Source organism: Salmo salar, chromosome 16 (assembly GCF_965601325.2).
Source record: "Salmo salar chromosome 16, fSalSal1, whole genome shotgun sequence".
Lineage (NCBI taxonomy): Eukaryota > Metazoa > Chordata > Actinopteri > Salmoniformes > Salmonidae > Salmo > Salmo salar.
Window position 1 is genome coordinate 5,117,723 of NC_138306.1, and position 19,729 is coordinate 5,137,451.

Sequence of the window (19,729 nt, forward strand, 5' to 3'; positions counted from 1 at the left end):
AATGGACTGGGATAAAACCGGTCTATTGCCATGTTCAAGTGATAATCGGAACTAGGAAACTGACATTTCCGACTTGCTATCGGGTTGTGATTATACACGTCCCGCGTTACCAGTTAGTATGTCGGACATTTCAATGACCTAGTTCTGACTAGCACAAGAACGTGTCATATGGCCCGGCACGTCACCGGGCAAGAACCTGGCTCAAATCGAGCATATGTCAACAAAACAGTGTGATGACTCTTTAAGAAACCCAAGGCATGTATTTTCTATAAACTATAATATAATAATGTATTATGTTACAATGTTCAAAGTAGTTTAGGTAAAGCGATAGGCTATATGCGTTTTTATAATAATAAAGAAAAGCAAACTTAAATGACCTTCGCTTGAAAAACGAAAAAAAAGCTGTAATTTTACAAGCTAAACTTTCACTTTTACTTGAGTCATTTTCTATTAAGGTGTCTTTACTTTACTTATGTATGACAATTGTGTACGCTCCAGTGCGCACATAGTTGTTTTCCATTGCGTTTTCTTGATATGCATCAGTTCCAGCTTATTAATATGTTTTATGAAAAAAGAAATCTGTCAACGATTTTGACGTTTTTGCCGAGGAGATATTAGTCACGCAATTTTAAATCTAAGATGTTTGGTGCAGTAGCTTTCTCAATAAAAAAATGTGCATGAAAACGAGTCATCTCGTTTAATGACAACAAATACTTTATTTAAGAATCCCTACTGTTGACCAATCACCGACGAAAGGGCGTAGACTTCGTCTACTTACTTCCGCTTGCCTCGAGAAAAAATGTCGTGTGCCGAATGGCCGAAAAAAAACGAACATAGTACAAAACGAACAATAAAGTCACAAAATGTCGACATATGAACGAACTCTTTCTTCTGGGAAGCATGCGACGCCAATACCCGCAGTTTTCATGCAAAATTGGGCTTCTTTGGAAACGATGTCGCAGGTGAAAATGTATTGGTTTCGGGTTTTTTAGGCTATTTCTAAATTGCACCTCGCACGCCATGGCATTTCTATAAAAAAATATTGAAATATATATATATATATTTAACTGTGGCCTGCTGCTAACTGTCAGGCAGTGAGGAAAGATGTTGAGGAGTAAGCGAGTGAGAAGAAAAATATAACTTTTTACCAGTTGTAGGAAGGTTATTTAGATAGGTGTCTCCATAATGTCAATTTCCAAACTTTTTTCATAAAACATATTAATACGCTGGAACTGATGCATATCAAGAAAACGCAATGGAAAACAACTATGTGCGCACTGGCGCGTACACAATTGTCATACTTAAGTAAAGTAAAGACACCTTAATAGAAAATGACTCAAGTAAAAGTGAAAATCACCCAGTAAAATACTACTTAAGTAAAAGTATTTGGCTTTAAATATATTTAACTAACTTAAGTACTTTTGGGTGCCAGGGAAAATGTATGTAGTAAAAAGTGCATTATTTTCTATAGGAATGTAGTGAAGTAAAGGTTGTCGAAAAAATAAATAGTAAAGTAAGGTACAGATACCCCCCAAAACTACTTAAGTAGTACTTGAAAGTATTTTTACTTAAATACTTTACCCCACTGTATATATATATTATTAATATTTAATTGAGTGATTGAAATTATAACCCCATCCTCAGTAGCCAATACAACTCTCCTGTCAGATTTATCTATAGTTATGAATATGCACACAGGATTTATTTACAATCAAACCTGGTTCGAGCCCTGAATGCTGATTGGCTGAAATCCGTGGTAAATCAAACCATATACCATAGGTATGACAAAACATGACTTTTTGCTGTTCTAATTACGTTGGTAACCAGTTTATAATAGCATTAAGGCACCCAGGGGTTTTGCGGTAAATGGCCAACATACCACGACTAACCGCTGTATCCATGCACTCTGCGTTGCGTGAAGCTTAAGAACAGCCTTTATCCGTGGTATATTGGCCATATACCATACCATCTGTACCTTATTGCTTAATCATAGTTAAATTGACATCCATTGATGGAAAATGATCTGGTGAGTTTAATAAGGGCGAATAATCTTTTCTCTTGCCACATTCAAATTCCTTTATTACACCATGTCATAGCTTGCAATAATTATTATTTTGAGGAAACCCAAATTTAGCTTCTAACTTTATTACAAGTTACTATGATATCCCTTATTACTTGGCTTGATACGGTTATGGAAAAAGGGTTTATTGTATAGATATGACCAATGGAAATTTTAGCATGTAAATCTTGGTGGGGGGGGGAAATAAAAAAGTGGGATGCATGCCAGCAAAGCCACTACACAACACAACACTAAACAATACAGATAATTGCACTATAACAGTGACAAACAGTGCCCACAAACTGTTAGGGCCTACTTAAAGCTGTCCCAACAGCAGTCCCAACATCTTACCACTGCTACACCTGGCTATCAGCTGAGCCTTGTCTGGCAGCGAAACAGTTTATTCAGCCTTAAAAAACATAGCTAATATGTCTGACTTGCTTAAACAAATGTGGTTTCTACTGACAATTGAGATGTACAAACTATGGCATAAGGGGGGGACAAGTGGATAAGAGGCAATCCATAATTTTGATTAAGACATTAATGAGCGAGCTAGGATGGACGTAGTCAATATAACTATATGTTTAGCACTTTCGAAATGTACATCGACAGAATTCAGAACATGGGCCGTTCTTACAGTATTCTCCCTGTACACCAAGTCAGAATCGTAGGATAAATAAAGGGGGCATATAAGCAGACAATGAAAGCTCTTACAATATTAGATGATTACATTTCTCTAAAACAGGTTATAGGCTACATGTGCACCACCAAGTCGGAACGGTAGGCGAAGTTAAGAGGGGTAAATAGACCAAATTATTAGGGTGAGGCACATAGGCTACTAACATCTTACTACACAACATACACTTAGTATTACTTTCTTAGCTACAGTATACTGTACATATCTCCCTGGCATATTACATAATTTATGCAGCAGCATACAATACATTTTTGGACTCACCTTGTTGTGCTGTGCTCACTTGAACAGGAAGGTGGCGCTGCGGTCCTTTGTGGGCAAATTTTGTCATCAAAGTCTGGCATTCAATGGATTTATGGTGCTTCAAAACAAATGGGAACTCTGAAAAAAACAAGATCGAATCATGATGATGTCATTGATCTTCAGGTCGTAGCTCTAGAAAGAGGCCGGATTTACAATTCTGAGTTGGAGTATTTTCACAGTCAGCGCTCACTTATTCCCAACTTCCCAGTTGTCTTGAACTCACTGAAGTCAAGTTTTCGCCGGTTACGAGTTCATAGTTGTTTTGAGCATGGCACATATCATGCTTCATTGACAGCATGGTCAATGTTGAATGTTTATCATTTAAAATTTGGAAAAGAGCCACTTAATCCCAGATTTGGGTCCACACAGCCACTCCACTGAATAGCAGGCTAGTGATTGCTTTGCAATGCTTGCAGTTAGCCGCTGATTCCTTCCAAACCACTCATTGTAGAATTTGCGATTTCCAACTTGTTGTGTAATGTTTATGTCCAATGGCCGATGAGCACTGATACGTTTTATCTATAATTTCTCTTCATATGACAAGGATTAAAAAGGATTTGTCAGTAGATTGTAGACTTGATTCATGATGATGACTTCTAGCTAAGATTTTGAAAGTATGATGTTGACATGATCAGTCCAATCAAAGCTACTGTACATATAATGTGTTTTGACGTAATTTTATCTGTGGCCAATGACATTGAGCCTTACATTTTCTAATGTAACTCTATGGCAGCACCCAAGGGGATAGAATTTTCTAGCTCTACCCTTAGACTTGGCGGTGACCTAGGGTCCCCATGAGTGACAGAACACTGAGCCAATCACGGCGCAACACTCCGCATTTTCTGCTGGCTTGCCCCACCACCACAGAAAGCACTGAGCTAAACTGAAACACCTGCATTTTGGAGCTGCCTTACTCAAGAAAACAAAAAAGAGACCATGTTTGTATGCAGCTTTATTAACTCAATGATATATATATATATATATATATATATATTTACATTGTTTGCAAACATGTATTAAAGCCAAAGTAACATGCAAGAAATGTGAGTCTCAAAACAGTGGTGACCCTTCACCCCCCTGAATGACGGGTCGCCACTGTGAAAAGAAAATTGGGTGAGTTTTCAGGTCTTTTGTGTCTGTTTTGAGTGATAATTGGGCTATAATTTTATTGACCTGGCAACCCTGTATACCCGGCTAATTCCCCCAGATTTAGGGTGACCACATGGCCCGGATTGTGCGGGACAGTAAAGCGTTTTGGCGCTTTGTCCCTCAACCTAACAATTATGTCCCGCATTTTATCAATAAATTAAAACACAACCAATTTGGAAAAAAGGTTGATTTGTTCAGTATTTCAGTCAGACTTCGTATTCATTTTCATTTTATGAGAATTGACATTCCAACGTATATTTTGCAGTCACGTTGCATTTATGACAATATATTATATAAGGATGTGGCGCTGGTGATGTTAAGCATTTCTCCAATCATTGTTGAGATCTCATATTCTGCGCAGCTCAAGAAACGTAGGCCAATGTCATACCAATCACATTTGTCAAATCCTGTTAGGCTCAATTCCAGCTAAACTTGGAGAGGACAGTTAACTACCAGTAATTTCAAAACGTGTACGTCTAATGAAGAGCTCTCCATAACATTCTCCAGACCAACCAGAAATGTTTCATTGGCCACATATTCCCAGATTTTCATAAAACAGCCACACAAGTGGTCTCTCGTTTCTAGATCCCCAAATTTTGCAGGAGGCATAAAAAGAGTAGGTTACGTGTGCTTTAATATTCATGTGTTGGCTACACTATACTTCGAATGTCCCTCAAAATCTTCCCATTGTCCAGTGGTGGAAAGTACTTAAGTAGTACTTTAAGTATTTTATTTAAGTCGTTTTGGGGGGGGGGGGGGGGGGGGGGGGATCTGTACTTCACTATTTATATTTTTGTTCACTTTTACTTCACTACATTCCTAAAGAAAATAATGTGCATCTTTCTCCATACATTTTCGCTGACACCCAAAAGTACTCATTACATTTTGAAAGGAAAATTGTCAAATTCACACACGTATCAAGAGAACATCCCTGGTCATCCCTACGGCCTCTGATCTGGCAGACTCACTAAACACAAATGCTTCGTTTGTAAATTATGTCAGTGTTGGAGCATGCCCCTGGCTATCTGTAGATAAAAACAAACAAGAAAATGTTGCCGTCTGGTTTGCTTAATATAAGGAGTTTTAAACTTTTACGTTTACTTTTGATACTTAAGTCTATTTAAAACCAAATACTTTAAAACTTTTACTCAAGTAGTATTTTACTTGGTGACTTTCACTTGAGTCATATCTTTACTGTTACTCAAGTATGACAATTGAGAGCTTTTTTACACCACTGCAGTTGTCCCGCATTTGTGTATTTTAAATGTGGTTACTCTACCTAACCAGGTTCACCAGGGGTATAGGTCCGTGGCATTAATCGAATCCCACATGTGACTCGATAGCTTCATGTTGAATATATCAAGGGGCATTTGTAGTCTGTAGAGTGTAGTGTATAACTTTCACGTTCGTGCTTATCACATATGATTTACCGCCTAGATTATGCGCAACACGTGTCTCCGTCGTGCACGTCCATTTTGCCCAAGGCCACTTTCGCATGCAGTCACGGACATGCGCGTAGACGCAAGCACATATTGCAGTAATAGGACCACAGTAGAAACGCAGATATTTGGCCAGCAATGCCCTTTTTATGATTGAATGTATGGGAAAAGTGTATTGGTTATACATTTAACCAGAATGAAAATGCTTTGAAACAACCTCAAATTACTCCGATTTGAGGTAGTTTCAGTTTTGCATGTTCTGTTCTAAAAGACTGACGATGATTAGACCTACCCCCTCAGAAATGCACTATATAACGCATTGATAAGTCAAGTAATTAGAAACGATACTTTTTATAATTATGAAAAACAATGAGCGTCTGGGTTTTCTACGCGATAACAGATCAACTGGTCCTCTTATTCAGTAGCATGTCGTTATGATTCTTGCATCAATTAATACTGTATATGAAATGTAGTTACACTAGTGAGCACTAGATGGTGCCACTGCAGCTTATTTTGCCTCAGTCTTTCTAAGCAGAGTCCAATGATGTATAAACACAATAACCTTTTTCAATAGTGTGGCAAAGGGTACTTCAGCTGTTCCTGGCCATCAGTAGTACTTACACTGATGTTCTTGCAGTTCAGTTGCTAGTAAACATCTTGACACCAAGACATTTGGTGGCATCCTCAGAACCGGTCCCAAATCTGAACCTGCAGTGTTAGAATGCAATGTTCCTTTTCAGACAGAGTACTTACGCTACCGGTGGTGCTTCTTTTGATCAAAATCAGAACACAAAACGAATCACACACTCACAACCTGCAAAACACTAATGTGTATATAGGCTTCTGTATATTAGACAATTAATATACTAGTAAACCTTTCATCCATAAACTATAGCAGCTTCTTTCATTACAACCCCCAAATCCATGGTATGCAATTAGGCTACTGTATATTAGAAAATCAATATACCAATAACCTCAAATTATATCAGCTATTGATTGCTTGAAAGAAAATAAATAAGCAAAGAGAACGACAATGGAGAGAAACAAGTTAGGGAGACAGACACTGGGGAGTTTGTAAATGTCTTCACAACACTGGACAGGTACTGGGACTACACAACAGACAAAGACACATTCAATATTAGGGGAAAATGGTTTAATTTTGGAGACAGAGGCAAAGAAACACCACACATGAACAAACATTTACCAAATAAAACATCGACTTGGCTTTCCAACTACACACCACTCATTCTATGGTAAAAACAGAAAAATCTAACGACACAGGTAAAAAGCAAAAAGCCCAGAACTAAAACAACAAATAATTAACTTTCTATTAAACTAATACATTTATTTATCCATCCACACAAGTTGCCTATAATCAATCCGGATGGTCATTTATAATAACCATGTGGACAGAGCACAATACTACTAACATGAAACTTACCACAATTTTAGAGGACCCCCCCCCCCCCCCAAAAAAAGTGAATAACAAAGTGAGGAACATGTAGAGAGCAAGTTAATGAAATCAAAATTAAGGTTATTTTAAGAAATAAAACATACTACCAAAACTGTTCTCATTGACGACCACCAAGAAGCCTAACTCAGGACCCACATTCAAGGCGAGGCCTTATAGAGAGGCCAGACATTTTTTTCCAATATAGATTTTTTTCTTTAATTATTTCCAATATAAAAAAGCTTCACTGGTACAAAATACATATCAACAACCAGTATTGTAGAAATTGGAAAGAGCCTGTTTTTGTCATTTTGTTATTTTCAAATCCCACCCAAGTTTTAAAAAAGTTTGTTAATTAAAACAGAAAATCACTACTGTAATAATGCTTTACAGATCAGATAACATCAAGATGCACCGCGACTTTGGTTTTTCTCAAGACAACACAAACATCTATCAAATCATTTATGTGGAGAAGAACATGAACAAAGAATTCATATCAATTATTAATCAGACAATAAAAAATGGTACAGAACGAGGACAGATAGATTGTTGACCAAGACAATATCTAAGAGACGCAAAGCTACCACATACTTTGTCAAATAGCACTTCAGAGTATGAGAGAGCAGTGAGCAGTGACAGAAATACTGAGACGACATCCAATATGGCACCCTATTCCCCATGGGCCCTGGTCAAAAGTAGTGCACTATGTAGGGAGTAGGGTGCCATTTGGAACGCAATCCAAAAATGGTGGTTGTGACAGAAGCCCCCGAAGTGAGTCTCAAGTTCCTATACCCTGACCCATGTGTGATTTTATATTGTGCTTATATTTCAACATTTTCAGTAACACTTCTTTTTACAATAGTTTTAGAACTAACTACCTGTTATAATCAATTCAATATTAACTAACATTAGTTATCAGTTTGTTGTAGCCTACATACTAAATCATTTTTTGAAAACTGTCAAAGACAAATCAATGTTTATAATATGGCACACTTCCCAGGTTTTGGTTGATGCAAAAAATGATATTTCTATTATAATCAATAAATCAAAATACAACCACTACCATTTTGCCCAATAACAAGCATTCATAATATACATAATCTGTGACCGTACCTTAAAGTACTCAACTCTGTCACTCACCAACAAGGGGATTTTATCTTCGAAAGTGTCGGGTTTTTCTTGTATAATAATTTTAAAAAATGACTTGCCAATGTGTTAAAATTCACACATCACATTACATTTGAACCAATAACTTGACACAAAGTGGGGGGAAAAACAGAGGGTGATTTAGCCTTAATGACACACTGGTATCAATATAATAACAAGCATGCCAAAATAAAAAATAAAAGAGCGTGACCTAACTTCAGCAATCTCTAATAATAACAACCTTGGCCTAATAGTATCTGTGTAGGCAGTTTCTAGACATAATATGGCACTTTGATTATTGTATTTGGATATAAAAACACACTGCAAAAAGCACATGCTCCATCATATTGAACGCAAAATATTGTTTTATTAGTAGTACCTTGGTAGTTCTGGGAAGTGCCACCAACCCATGCTTCAAAGACAAAAAGATTAGCAAAAAAGTGAACATTTCCCCTAACATTTCTGCTAATAACTGACATAAACCACTCCCATTCAACAAACAAAACTCTAAACTCCTCTCAACAAGTGCTGCTAGAACTCCCAAGCTAAAACTGGTGCCATCTGTGGTGATAAAAAAAAAATAAAGTGTTTAAAATGGCAACAATTGTGCATTTTGTGTCTTGTTAATCCCAAATCTGTTGCGAAAGACACCTTACGCAGTGCTTGCATCTTCCACACAGAGCTGAATCTCAAACACAAAGGACCCTGAGTTGACAACCCTTGTTTAGAACCATTTGGGTCGTAGTCATTAGGGCACACCGTAGCAAAACGTTTTGCAACGGAAAATGAAAACAAGCCGATCTTATTGGGCAAGTTCAGATAGTCTCCCATGCTCGATTCTGTTTTGTGCCTAGTGAATACGACCCCGGTACACATTTTTCTTTTTGGGGAACCTTTCTTTGGGGGGGCTGAATGTAAATGATTTGAGCTGACCCATCAGCTTCGCAGTTCAACTGACAGAAAGTAGGCTAGTCCATTATCACCCCTATAAAAGACACACTTCTGTTTGGAGTAGTAAACTTTATGCTGAACCATGGAATGCTTTTGTAAACCAACACTGTTTTGGTGGGGGTGAGTTGAGCAGTGTTAACACATAGATACTGTGCGTAAGTTTTGAATAGAAAATAGCTTTTTTAATGTGTGATAAACTAATATCTTATCACCAACAAAGAAATTCAATGTGTGTGTGAGTGACCAAATAAAAATTCTCGCTCACGTTCAGGGGCTCCGAGTGTTTTTTACTGTCACAAAACAAAGTGTGTGTGTGTGTGTGTGAAAATGGGCACCTTCACATATTGTAAGAACTTAAAATACTGTGTGTGTGAGTTTGACACATGGGCACTTTAAACAAAAAAGCATTCTCTGTCTTCTGTGTTAAGAGACATTATATTTCGATACGAGGCATCTACACTAAACAAAAACTGAAACATCCATTTATCAAATAAATTCTCATCAAGAAGAAATTCACCAAAAATTCTCAAGTACCTTAAGTAAGAATTTAATACTAAGTTTTAATCGTTGTCTTTTTTTAAAGTAGGAAAAAACAAAAACAAATTCAGTCTATATACTCCCCAAGATGACAATGACAATCTATTAACTGATGTGTCCAAAAAAAGCTAATAATCCATAAAGGAATTCTGACAATACAGTGACTTCAGAAAGTATTCACACCCCTTTGACTTTTTCCACATTTTGTTTTGTTACAGCTTGAATTTCAAATATAGATTTTCTTGGTCCATGGCCTACCCACAATACCCCATAATGTCAAAGTGGAATAACGTTATTCGAAATTGACAAATTAATAAAAACATTTTTTTTTTTAAATCTGAGTATTCAACCCTTTTGTTATGGCAAGTATAAATAAGTTCATAAAATAAGTTGCATGGACTCAGGGTGCAAAAGTGTTTAACATGAATTTTGAATGGCTCTCTCTGTACCCCACACATACAATTATCTGTAAGGTCCCTCAATTGAGCAGTGAAGTACAAACACAGATTCAGCACAAAGACCAGGGAGATTTTCCAATGCCTCGCAAAGAAGGGCACCTATTGGTAGATGGGGCAAAAAAAACAGACATTGAATATCCCTTTGAGCATGGTGAAGTTATTAATTACACATTGTATGGTATATCAATACACCCAGACACCACAACTCAGTTGCCGGAGAGGAAGGAAACCGCTCAGGGATTTTCCCATGAGGCCAATGGTGACTTTAAAACAGTTAATGGCTGTGATAGGAGAAAACTGTAGTTACGCAACAATACTAACCTACTAATTGATAGAGTGAAAAGGAAGCCTGTACAGAAAAATAAATATATTCCAAAACATGCATAATGTTTGCAACAAGGCACTAAATTAATACTGAAAAAAATTAGCAAAGCAATTCACAAAGTAAATCATTAAGGACTGAGGAGTTTTTCAGGATAAAAAAAAAAGACAGAATGGAGCTAAACACAGGCTAAATCCTAGAGGATAACCTGGTTCAGTCTGCTTTCCACCAGACACTGGCCGATGAATTCACCTTTCAACCTCACACACAATGCCAAATCTACACTGGAGTTGCTTACCAAGAAGACAGTGAATGTTTCGGAGTGGCCAAGTTACAGTTTTGACTTAAATCTACGGTAAGACCTGAAAATGGTTGTCTAGCAATGATCAACAACCAATTTGACAGAGCTTGAATTTTTTTTTTTTTAAGAACAAATGGTCAAATTTGCATGCTTCAGTTAGGCTGGCACCTAGCCGAACTCGGCTAGCCTAGTTAAATGACCTTCACTTGAAAAACGAGAAAGAAGCGGAAATAGTACGGTTAGTCTATTTTGAGACGCCGTAGTCAGTATACACTTCCTCAGTAAGAATTCATCTAAGATAACTCAAGAAATCTGTAATTCATTTTGATGAAGATTTATTTTAGTCGGGCAATTTTACATCTAAGTTGTTTCGTGCAGTATTTTTCAATTAAAACATTTGCATGAAAACAAGTAGTCTCTTGTTGAATGACAAAGACTTTATTAAAGAATCCCTACTGTTGACCAATCACCAAAAAAATCATCACAGAAGTCCAAACGAACAAAAACGTCACAAAATGTCGTCATAATATATTCAAACTCCACTGAACTGTTTCAGCTGGGAAGCATGCGGACACCTTTACCCAGAAAGACTCACAGCTGTAATCGCTGTCAAAGGTGCTTCTACAAAGTATTGAATCGGGTGCAAATACTTATTTAAATTATATATTTTTGTATTTAAATTTGTCAATAATTTGTGCCAAAATTTCTGAAACCATGTTTTCACAGTCACTTTATGGGACATTGTGTGTAGATGAGTGAGGGGAGAAAAATCTAGTCATCCATTGTGAATTCAGACTAACAAAATGTGGAATAAGTCAAGGGGTATGAATACTTTCTGAAGGCACTGTACATGTAAGTTAAGTAGGAATTACATCACCACTCGTAATGACATTTATTTTTCGAAAGGTTGTGTTGATCGAGCAAACATTTTTTTTATTTTTTTTATCCTCTTTAAAAACTTGAAACACTTAGACCCTAGCAGATGACATTACAACATAATCTACAAAATAACCCCAAAGTTAACCTAAACTTCTATAGATTCAATGGTATAAAATATAGGTAATCTAAGTGTGCATTTAAACCACAGATTGTCTATTTGTGAATCAGTTCTAAAAAGTTCATGTAGGTAGTCATAGCAAATCTACCTTTTAATTGTGCCGTAAATATTTTTTGGGGGAATAAAGAATAAAGCTAAATAGGTAAATAAACTGTTATATTTTCATTAATGAAAACCAAGTCACCAACAGCCTTAGCGAGAAAATTGAAAATCTTTACAATGCCTTCTTGAATATTAAATGTGAAAAACCTTAACAACGCTCTGAGGGGCATTCTGGTTGATAATCAGACTTGTTTTCAAAATTGTTTTGCTAGTCGAGTGGTCTTAGGGTGCCGAAATGGCACCCTTTTCCCTACATAGTGCACTACACTTTTGACTAGAGCTCTGGCGGCGAATAACAATCTGTGCACTAAATAGGGAATAGGGTGTCATTTCAGACACAGCCTTATAGTATGTTGTTTCAGAAGCCAGCATATTGCTAATGGCACAAAGTAGCACCGTGCTGTGCTAGTCCCTGTATTAAAACTTTCAAGTGAACTTTAGACCGAGAGAAGAGGTTAAAAGAAACAACATAAAAACAAGCAAATTACAAAATGTAAAAAGAAAGAATAAACTATCCCACAGGCTTTTAAAACAATGTTTTTTTCTGCATTTGCTAAATAGTCTCTTAAATGAAATAAGCGCAGGTAAGATTTCACATTGATTTTGCTTGTCCTCCCTCCCTTCCCTCCCATTACATTTATACAGAAAAACTAGAGAAAAATGAAGTTACATGCGAAAGAAATTGGACTTATCCAAAATGGCAGCCTATTCCCTATATAGTGCAGCACCTAGCACTGATCAAAAAGGCTTTGGTCAGAAGTAGTGCACTATACAGGGTGCCATTTTGGATACAACCAATCAGGTTGAGCTATGGTCAAATTTCATATGTCAAAGGTCAGTGGGGGGGGGGTGTGGTCAGGTAGCCTATTGGTCAGGCGAGCTTTAGCGAGACATCAGAGACAACAATGGTGGGAGGATGATGAGGAGTAGCCGGGAGGAAGAGGAGGAGTTTTGGGTTGGCTTTCAACACCATGAGGACATGCTAGGCTAACGATGAGCAAACAGGCATGGAGATTTTTTCTAAAAAAGGGAAGAAAAAACACGAAAGGAGAGAGGTAGAGAGAGCGAGAGAGAGAGACAGAGAGAGACAGAGACAGAGAGGGAGAAAGAAGTTAGCCACAGCACAATAACCTTTCAACCATGAGGCACCAACAACGACAAACAATGCCAATCACCACATATAACATAATGACAATTGGGGATGTTTCCCCACACACACACACACAAAACAATACAAACAATACAGTTTGATACAGGAAATGACATCATCAGATTAGGAAATTACATCACTAGACGTATGTTAGACAGTCAGACATGCACATACACTTGGCACTCAAAGTGATCCATCTCTAACCAGTCAGTCCCTTCAGGAGAGACATGGATGGATGGAATGATTGGAAGAAGTTAATTATGAAAAGAAGTGAGCAGAGGTAGCCCTAGCAGCTTGGCATTGCTTGGTTCTAAGAAAGAAAAAGAATGAGAGATGGAAGCAGAGAGAAAAAGCGAAAGGGCTTCACATATTAAGAGGTGACAGATCAATGCAACAGACTGAAGCCCAAGAGCTCTGATAGTCTGACAGGATGAGGTGTGTCTGAGCCTTAGTCAACCTGTCCATTTTAAACCTAGTAAGTAGATACAATGAAATGGTACAGAAATAATCAAATCTGGTGCTCCCTCTTTTATATCACAACACAAAATACCATTTTGAACACTGGCTCTAGTGATAGCTATAAATAATCATAAATTAACACACTTTATACCACTCTTAAAAATGACATGATGAAACTGTAAAAGGAATGGATGCAGTAACAATAGACATGTAAAGAACGTAACAGTTTTAAGATAATAAGACCCCAGTGGAGTGAGTCTGAATGACACCCACGATAGTAGTACGGCGCCCCTGGAGCCAATTAGGGTTAAGTGCCTTGCTCAAGGGCACATCGGCAGATTTATGACATTATCGGCTTGGGTATTCCAACCAGCGACCTTTCGGTTACTGGCCCAACACTCTAACCTCTAGGCTACCTGCCACCCTATTAATTAAGTCTCTGCTGTGGTGATCAGATGGCCTTGGCTTTAGTCGTAGGTTGGGTAGACTTAGACTTACCCTTGTAATGCTAACATAGAGCCTGGGGAAAAAGGCCCTGGGTAAGATCAGTAGGGTTTGCTGTCGTTCTTAGAGCGCTTCAGCTGCACCTTGAGCCTCTTCATGCCGATCTGGAAGCCGTTCATGGCCTGGATGGCGGCCTGTGCCGACACCGGATTGTCGTAGCTGACAAACCCTGAGGAATGGAGGAAGGAAATTAGGGCTAGTGACATACCAAACTCAAAACAATGAGGAAAAAAAAAAAAAGTCTTCAGAGATTTCCATGACATACCAGGGGGCTGTGATCAATGAGTTAGATAACAGTCCTAAATATTCCTAATCTTTTCCAGAAATATAGACTTCAAATCGGAACGGTATCATTGGTTTGACAACCAGCAACCCTATTTAATAAAGAAAATCAAGCGATATGACTGTTTGTCAAAATGTACAGTGCATTCAGAAAGTTCAGACCCCTTGCCTTTTCCACATTTTATTAAGCTAAAACCTTATTCTAAAATGGATTAAATACTACTTTTTCCTCATTAATCTACACACAATACCCCATAATAACAAAGCAAAAAACAGGTTTAGAAATGTTTGCAAATGCATAAAATAAATACCTTATTTCCACAAGTATTCAGACCCTTTGCTATGAGACTCGAAATTGGGCTCCGATGCATCCTGTTTCCATTGTTCTTCCTTGAGATGTTTCTACCAAGCCATGAGGTCAAAATAATTGTCCGTAGAGCTCCGAGACAGGATTGTGTCGAGGCACAGATTTTGGGAAGGGTACCCCAAAAAAATTCTGCAGCTTGAATGTCTCCAAGAACACAGTGGCCTCTATCATTCTTAAATGGAACAAGATTGGAACCACCAAGACTCTTCCTAGAGCTGGCTGCCCAGCCAAACTGAGCAATCAGGGGAGAAGGGCCTTGGTCAGGGAGGTGGCCAAGAACCCCATGGTCACTCTGACAGAGCCTCAGAGGTCCTCTGTGGGGATGGGAGAACCTTCCGGAAGGACAACCATCTCTGCAGCACTCCACCAATCAGGCTTATATGGTAGAGTGGCTCAGTAAAAGGCACATGACAGTCCGCTTGGAGTTTGCCAAAAGGCACCTAAACAAGATTCTCTGGTCTGATGAAACCAAGATGGAACTCTCCTGCTCCAGAGTGCTCAGGACCTTAGACTGTGGTGAAGGTTCACCTTCCAACAGGACAAAGACCCTAAGCACACAGCCAAGTCAACACAGGAGTGGCTCCGGGACTCTGAATGTCCTTGAGTGGCCCAGACAGAGCCCGATCTAACATCTCTGGAGAGACCTGAAAATAGCTGTGAAGGGACACTCCCGATCCAACCTGACAGAGCTTGAGAGGATCTGCAGAGAAGAATGGGAGAAACTCCCCAAATACTGGTGTGCCAAGCTTGTAGCGTCATACCCAAGAAGACTTGAGGCTGTAATCACTGCCAAAGGTGCTTCAACAAAGTACTGAGTAAAAGTTCTGAATACTTATGTAAATGTAATTTCAGTTTATTTTTATTTTTATAAATGAGCAAAAATGTCTAAAAAACAGTTTTGCTTTGTCATTATGAGATATTGTGTGTAGATTGATGAGGGGAAAAAAACGATTTAATACATTTTAGAATAAGGCTGTAACGTAACAAAATGTGGAAAAAGTCAAGGGGTCTGAATACTTTCCGAATGCTCTGTAGCTGGTTAATGATCCTGCTTTCTACCCCAGCGGCCATTGAGCCAGTTATTTCTCATGTTTGGAGGCAGCAGACTAGACTACATACCGAAGCACTTGCTCAGATTGGTCTGTTTGTCGATGAAGACTTTGGCAGAGACGACACTTCCAAAAGGCATGAACATCTGAAGGACATCCTGGTCTCCAAACTCCTGGGGCAGGTGGTAAATGAACAGGTTGGCTCCCTCAGGACCTGAGGGAGAGAAAGCGGAAAGAGCAAGAGGGGAGAGGATCGCAGGGGAGGAGAGAGGGGTGGAGAGGAGAAGAGGAGAGGTAGAGAGGAGACAGATCAAGAGACCGATCAAGAAACAGAATCATGTGGCATGATGCACAGCTGTGGCCATCAGACTGACATGGGTTCAAAATTGTATTTGAAATCTTTCCAATACTCAATCTGTGCTTGATTGCACTCGCCTGGAACCAATGGAATAGTCCCAAGAGCACCAAAGCCTGCCAATCTGGCACTCGAGGGCCCTGGAGTGAAGTTCCCCTTAGGTGCAGATCTAGGATCAGCTTCTCCCCTCCCCCAATCCTAACCACTGCAAAGCTGACCAAAGATCAGCTTCCAGGCCGGGGCAACTCACCTTATTCCCACTAGTGGCAGGCTCAAGCAAATGCTCAAAGTATTTGAAAGAAAACCAATACTACCTGACCCCACGTTGTGGTTAGTGTGTGGACTGAGACTCACCCTCCCTCTGGCTCCCGGCTGAAGGAGCAATGAAGGAGAGGAGAGGACGGAGGTTTAGATTTGTTTTTTGAGAAAGAGAGATACTGGTACTAAGTAAATATGTGACACTGTGCCCTATGGGTTAGTCGATTATTTTCTTTTAATGTCATACATATTTTACTTGCAAAGCCCATTTGGGCTTACAAGAAACTAGTTGAGACACACATGGCCAAAACATTTATATTTACATTACATTTTGGTAATTTAGCAGACTTACAGTCAATGCATTCCACTTAAGGTAGCTAGGTAAGGCAACTATATATCACAATCAATGTAAGTTAACAAGACAACATTTGCAGCCTAACTGGTGTGTGGACTGAGACTCACCCTCCTTCTGGCTCCCGCCGGCTGCTCCCTGCAGTAGGGACTGGCTGTAGAGGGAAGGCAGAGCGGAGGCCGTGTACTGCTGCATCCCTGAGTAGGCCTGAGTCAGTGCGTCCATGGAACTCGCCCCCGAGCCGTTCGCCATCGAGGCCCCCAGTCCTCCGTTCATAGCCGCCATTCCTAACACAGTAGACGTAAAGATATCATTTATTTTGTCAATTCAAAAATACACATTACATCCATGCAACTGGATACAGCAGCCAGCAGAAAGTCCTCGACACCTAAAGTTCTCTCTACCATACAGACTGGCATACATTTGAGATTAAAATGACACTAGTCTAGCCCTATACTAAATAGCTATTTCAATGGATATTCTCCTAAGCATGCTTTTTAGTCCAAACCAGGCAATGTATCCGTAAAACCAGCCCTTAATCCAACATTTGACAATCATGAATGTGGACTACCATACAGGTAAAGAAGCTTGAACATCAACAGAATTAAGGTATGATTTTTGAAAGGCCGAAAACAAAAAAAAAGGCTGAAGAAAAGGTAGTAAAAGTCATTGTTTTTAGTGCAGTACTCACGGTTGGAGTACTCACCGCTGACACCCCCAGTGAGGGCGTTGAGGTTGTTGAGACCCATGGAGGCCCCCGTCAGGCCCCCGCCGAGGCCCTGGGTCAGGCCCAGAGAGGCCAGGGTGTTCATGGCTGCACCAGCGCTGGAGCCTACCGTCTGGCCTGCTGCTGGGGAGGAGAGGGGTCAGAGGTTACCATCAGGTGCCGTTTAAACCTAGCAAAGACGTGGTATAATGGAGTAGATAGAGCAGGCCAAGCAACTGAATAAGAAGCAGGTGCACTCATAGGTGTTTTTGTTTTTTTTGGGACACATAATCTTAGTCCTGGACTAAAAAGCAAGTTCAATGGGGAATCTCCATCAAAAAGTTTATAGTCCAGGACTATGTTTAATCTGTGTCGTAAGATTAAGCGCCGTGGATTTTTTGGTGAGCAGCACATTTTTTATAGAGCGAAAAATGAAGGGAGAAACTAACATTGGCCTCAGACTGCTAGATTACCTGGACTATAGAGAGAGAAACTGGGCTATAGTTACCTGAGTTATAGAGATTACCAAGAGCGCCGTTGGCTGACAAGGCATTGGAGCCGCCGCCTGAGTTCTGGGCTGCAGAGGCAGCAGCAGCTAACGTGGCCAGGTTCTGCAGCTGCAGCTGGTTCACACCTGGAAGAGGTGAGTGAGAGAGAGATTGTTTTATTTCAACTTTATTTATTCAGGTATGTCAATTAAGAACAGATGCTTATTTGCAATGACAACCAAGAGGGGGGAAATGGAGCTGCATTAGCCGTTCTTATGGGAGACCAGAAGAGCGGAATCATCCGCATACAGAAAGAAATGGCAAAAACAAGAAGACTTCGTAGCATTGACATATAAACAGGAAAAGAAGTGGCCCTGGCACACTGCCTTGAGGCACTGCACCGGTTCTTGATTTTCACCCCTATAAATTAGTCCCCAGCAGACTTGTGTCTCCTAGAATAGCTCCTCTGATTAATGTTCCAATCTTACTCAACGGTAATGTGATTTTAGTGGTTGTGAAACTATGTGGGAGTAAAGCATCGTGACGGAAGGCTGTTTACATGAACAGTTGTATGTTTATCAGAGTGGGTTTGAGTTGTGGAGGACGGGAACAGGGACAGGAAAAAAATGAGTGACTCACCTCCTAGCCTCTGCATGCCACCAAAATTACTCTGGTTACCGGTAGATGTCGCCTGTTGGAGCAACTGTAAAAGAAAGAGAGAGTTCTAGAACAGAGTAAAGGAGACTTGTGCTCTTTCCAAATAATTTTTGTCTTTCCTTGATTCCCCACGTCCTCTCTCCTCGCCTTCTTTTTCAAAACTCATTGAAGGTCCGCGGGTAGGGACCTTCTCAAATGCGGTTTGAGAAAAAGGCGAGGAACCTCTCTTCCAATGTAGAGACAGAGGGGAGGCGACAAGGACCCGAGAAAAACTAATTGAGAAAGAGTATGACTTCTCAGAATGTCATGCTTTCCCAACAATGATAAACACGCATGTAGCCTATATTTATGAATATGTATCTCAATGGTTTCAACTTACTGCCAGGTACTGTGCTGTGAGGCCACCCAGCCCTGCCAGGTTACTGTGGCGTACTATGGTGTATTAAAGTGTACTTACTGCCAAGTACTGTGGGGTGAGGCCTCCCAGCCCTGCCAGGTTTCCCCAGGTGGAGGCGCTGTTGAGCTGCTGCATCTGTTGGGCCATCTGCTGCTGCAGACGCCGCTGCTCTTTGTCCCTCTGAGTGTCCGCAAACTTACACACCATGGGAGAGGAGCAGCCCTGTAGTGGGGGAGGGGGAGGAACGAGAGTTAGATTTCACACACACTATCAGAAAACACAGACACTATCATAACAGTCGAATCTGCAGGGCCATTTTTCAGGAATACCCATTGTGGAGGGTATACTATGCCCTGTGGTAATCTGGGAAATGTATTTCTTTAAGTGTTGCATTCAAAATAGGAAATAAACAATTAGAACATTGTCATGCGCGACTAAGCCAGGCTACATTCCACAGACAGAACCAGGAAGGGATAATGTTTAGACAGAAACAAAAAGACAGACAGTTACACTTTATAACACTGGAGGGTATGGCTCAAAAGGAGGATTGGGGCGGGGGGCGGTTGGGAGGGACTGAGGCTGAGGAGAGTCAACGCAAAATACACACACAAAGACAGATGGGAGGGACATAACAGAAACATATAAAACAGAGACAGTCAAACAAGGAAGGACGTGTATGCCAAGTCAAGACATAACGAGATAAGACATTTAGCTACAAAAAAAAACATACATAGGAT

General features: G+C 39.8%; 1 protein-coding gene across 11 annotated transcripts in view; it reads right to left on the bottom strand.

Moving 5' to 3' along the window:
- Nucleotides 1–6,780: 6,780 nt before the first annotated feature.
- LOC106573061 (CUGBP Elav-like family member 2) overlaps nucleotides 6,781–19,729 on the bottom strand; it is a 72,112-nt gene continuing 59,163 nt past the window's right edge. For 5 of the 11 annotated variants that reach the window (XM_045696861.2, XM_045696868.2, XM_045696870.2 and 2 more), the window contains exons 7-15: nucleotides 19,053–19,214; nucleotides 18,578–18,641; nucleotides 17,959–18,084; nucleotides 17,436–17,594; nucleotides 16,855–17,031; nucleotides 16,489–16,506; nucleotides 15,850–15,993; nucleotides 14,076–14,250; nucleotides 6,781–12,988 (exon numbers count right to left, since the gene is read on the bottom strand). In XM_045696861.2, coding sequence (XP_045552817.1) covers nucleotides 14,123–14,250; nucleotides 15,850–15,993; nucleotides 16,489–16,506; nucleotides 16,855–17,031; nucleotides 17,436–17,594; nucleotides 17,959–18,084; nucleotides 18,578–18,641; nucleotides 19,053–19,214 — 978 coding nt within the window. In that variant the 3' untranslated portion in view covers nucleotides 6,781–12,988; nucleotides 14,076–14,122. The remainder of the gene's footprint in view (nucleotides 12,989–14,075; nucleotides 14,251–15,849; nucleotides 15,994–16,488; nucleotides 16,507–16,854; nucleotides 17,032–17,435; nucleotides 17,595–17,958; nucleotides 18,085–18,577; nucleotides 18,642–19,052; nucleotides 19,215–19,729) is intronic. The other 6 variants (XM_045696865.2, XM_045696862.2, XM_045696863.2 and 3 more) reach the window with 6 other exon arrangements.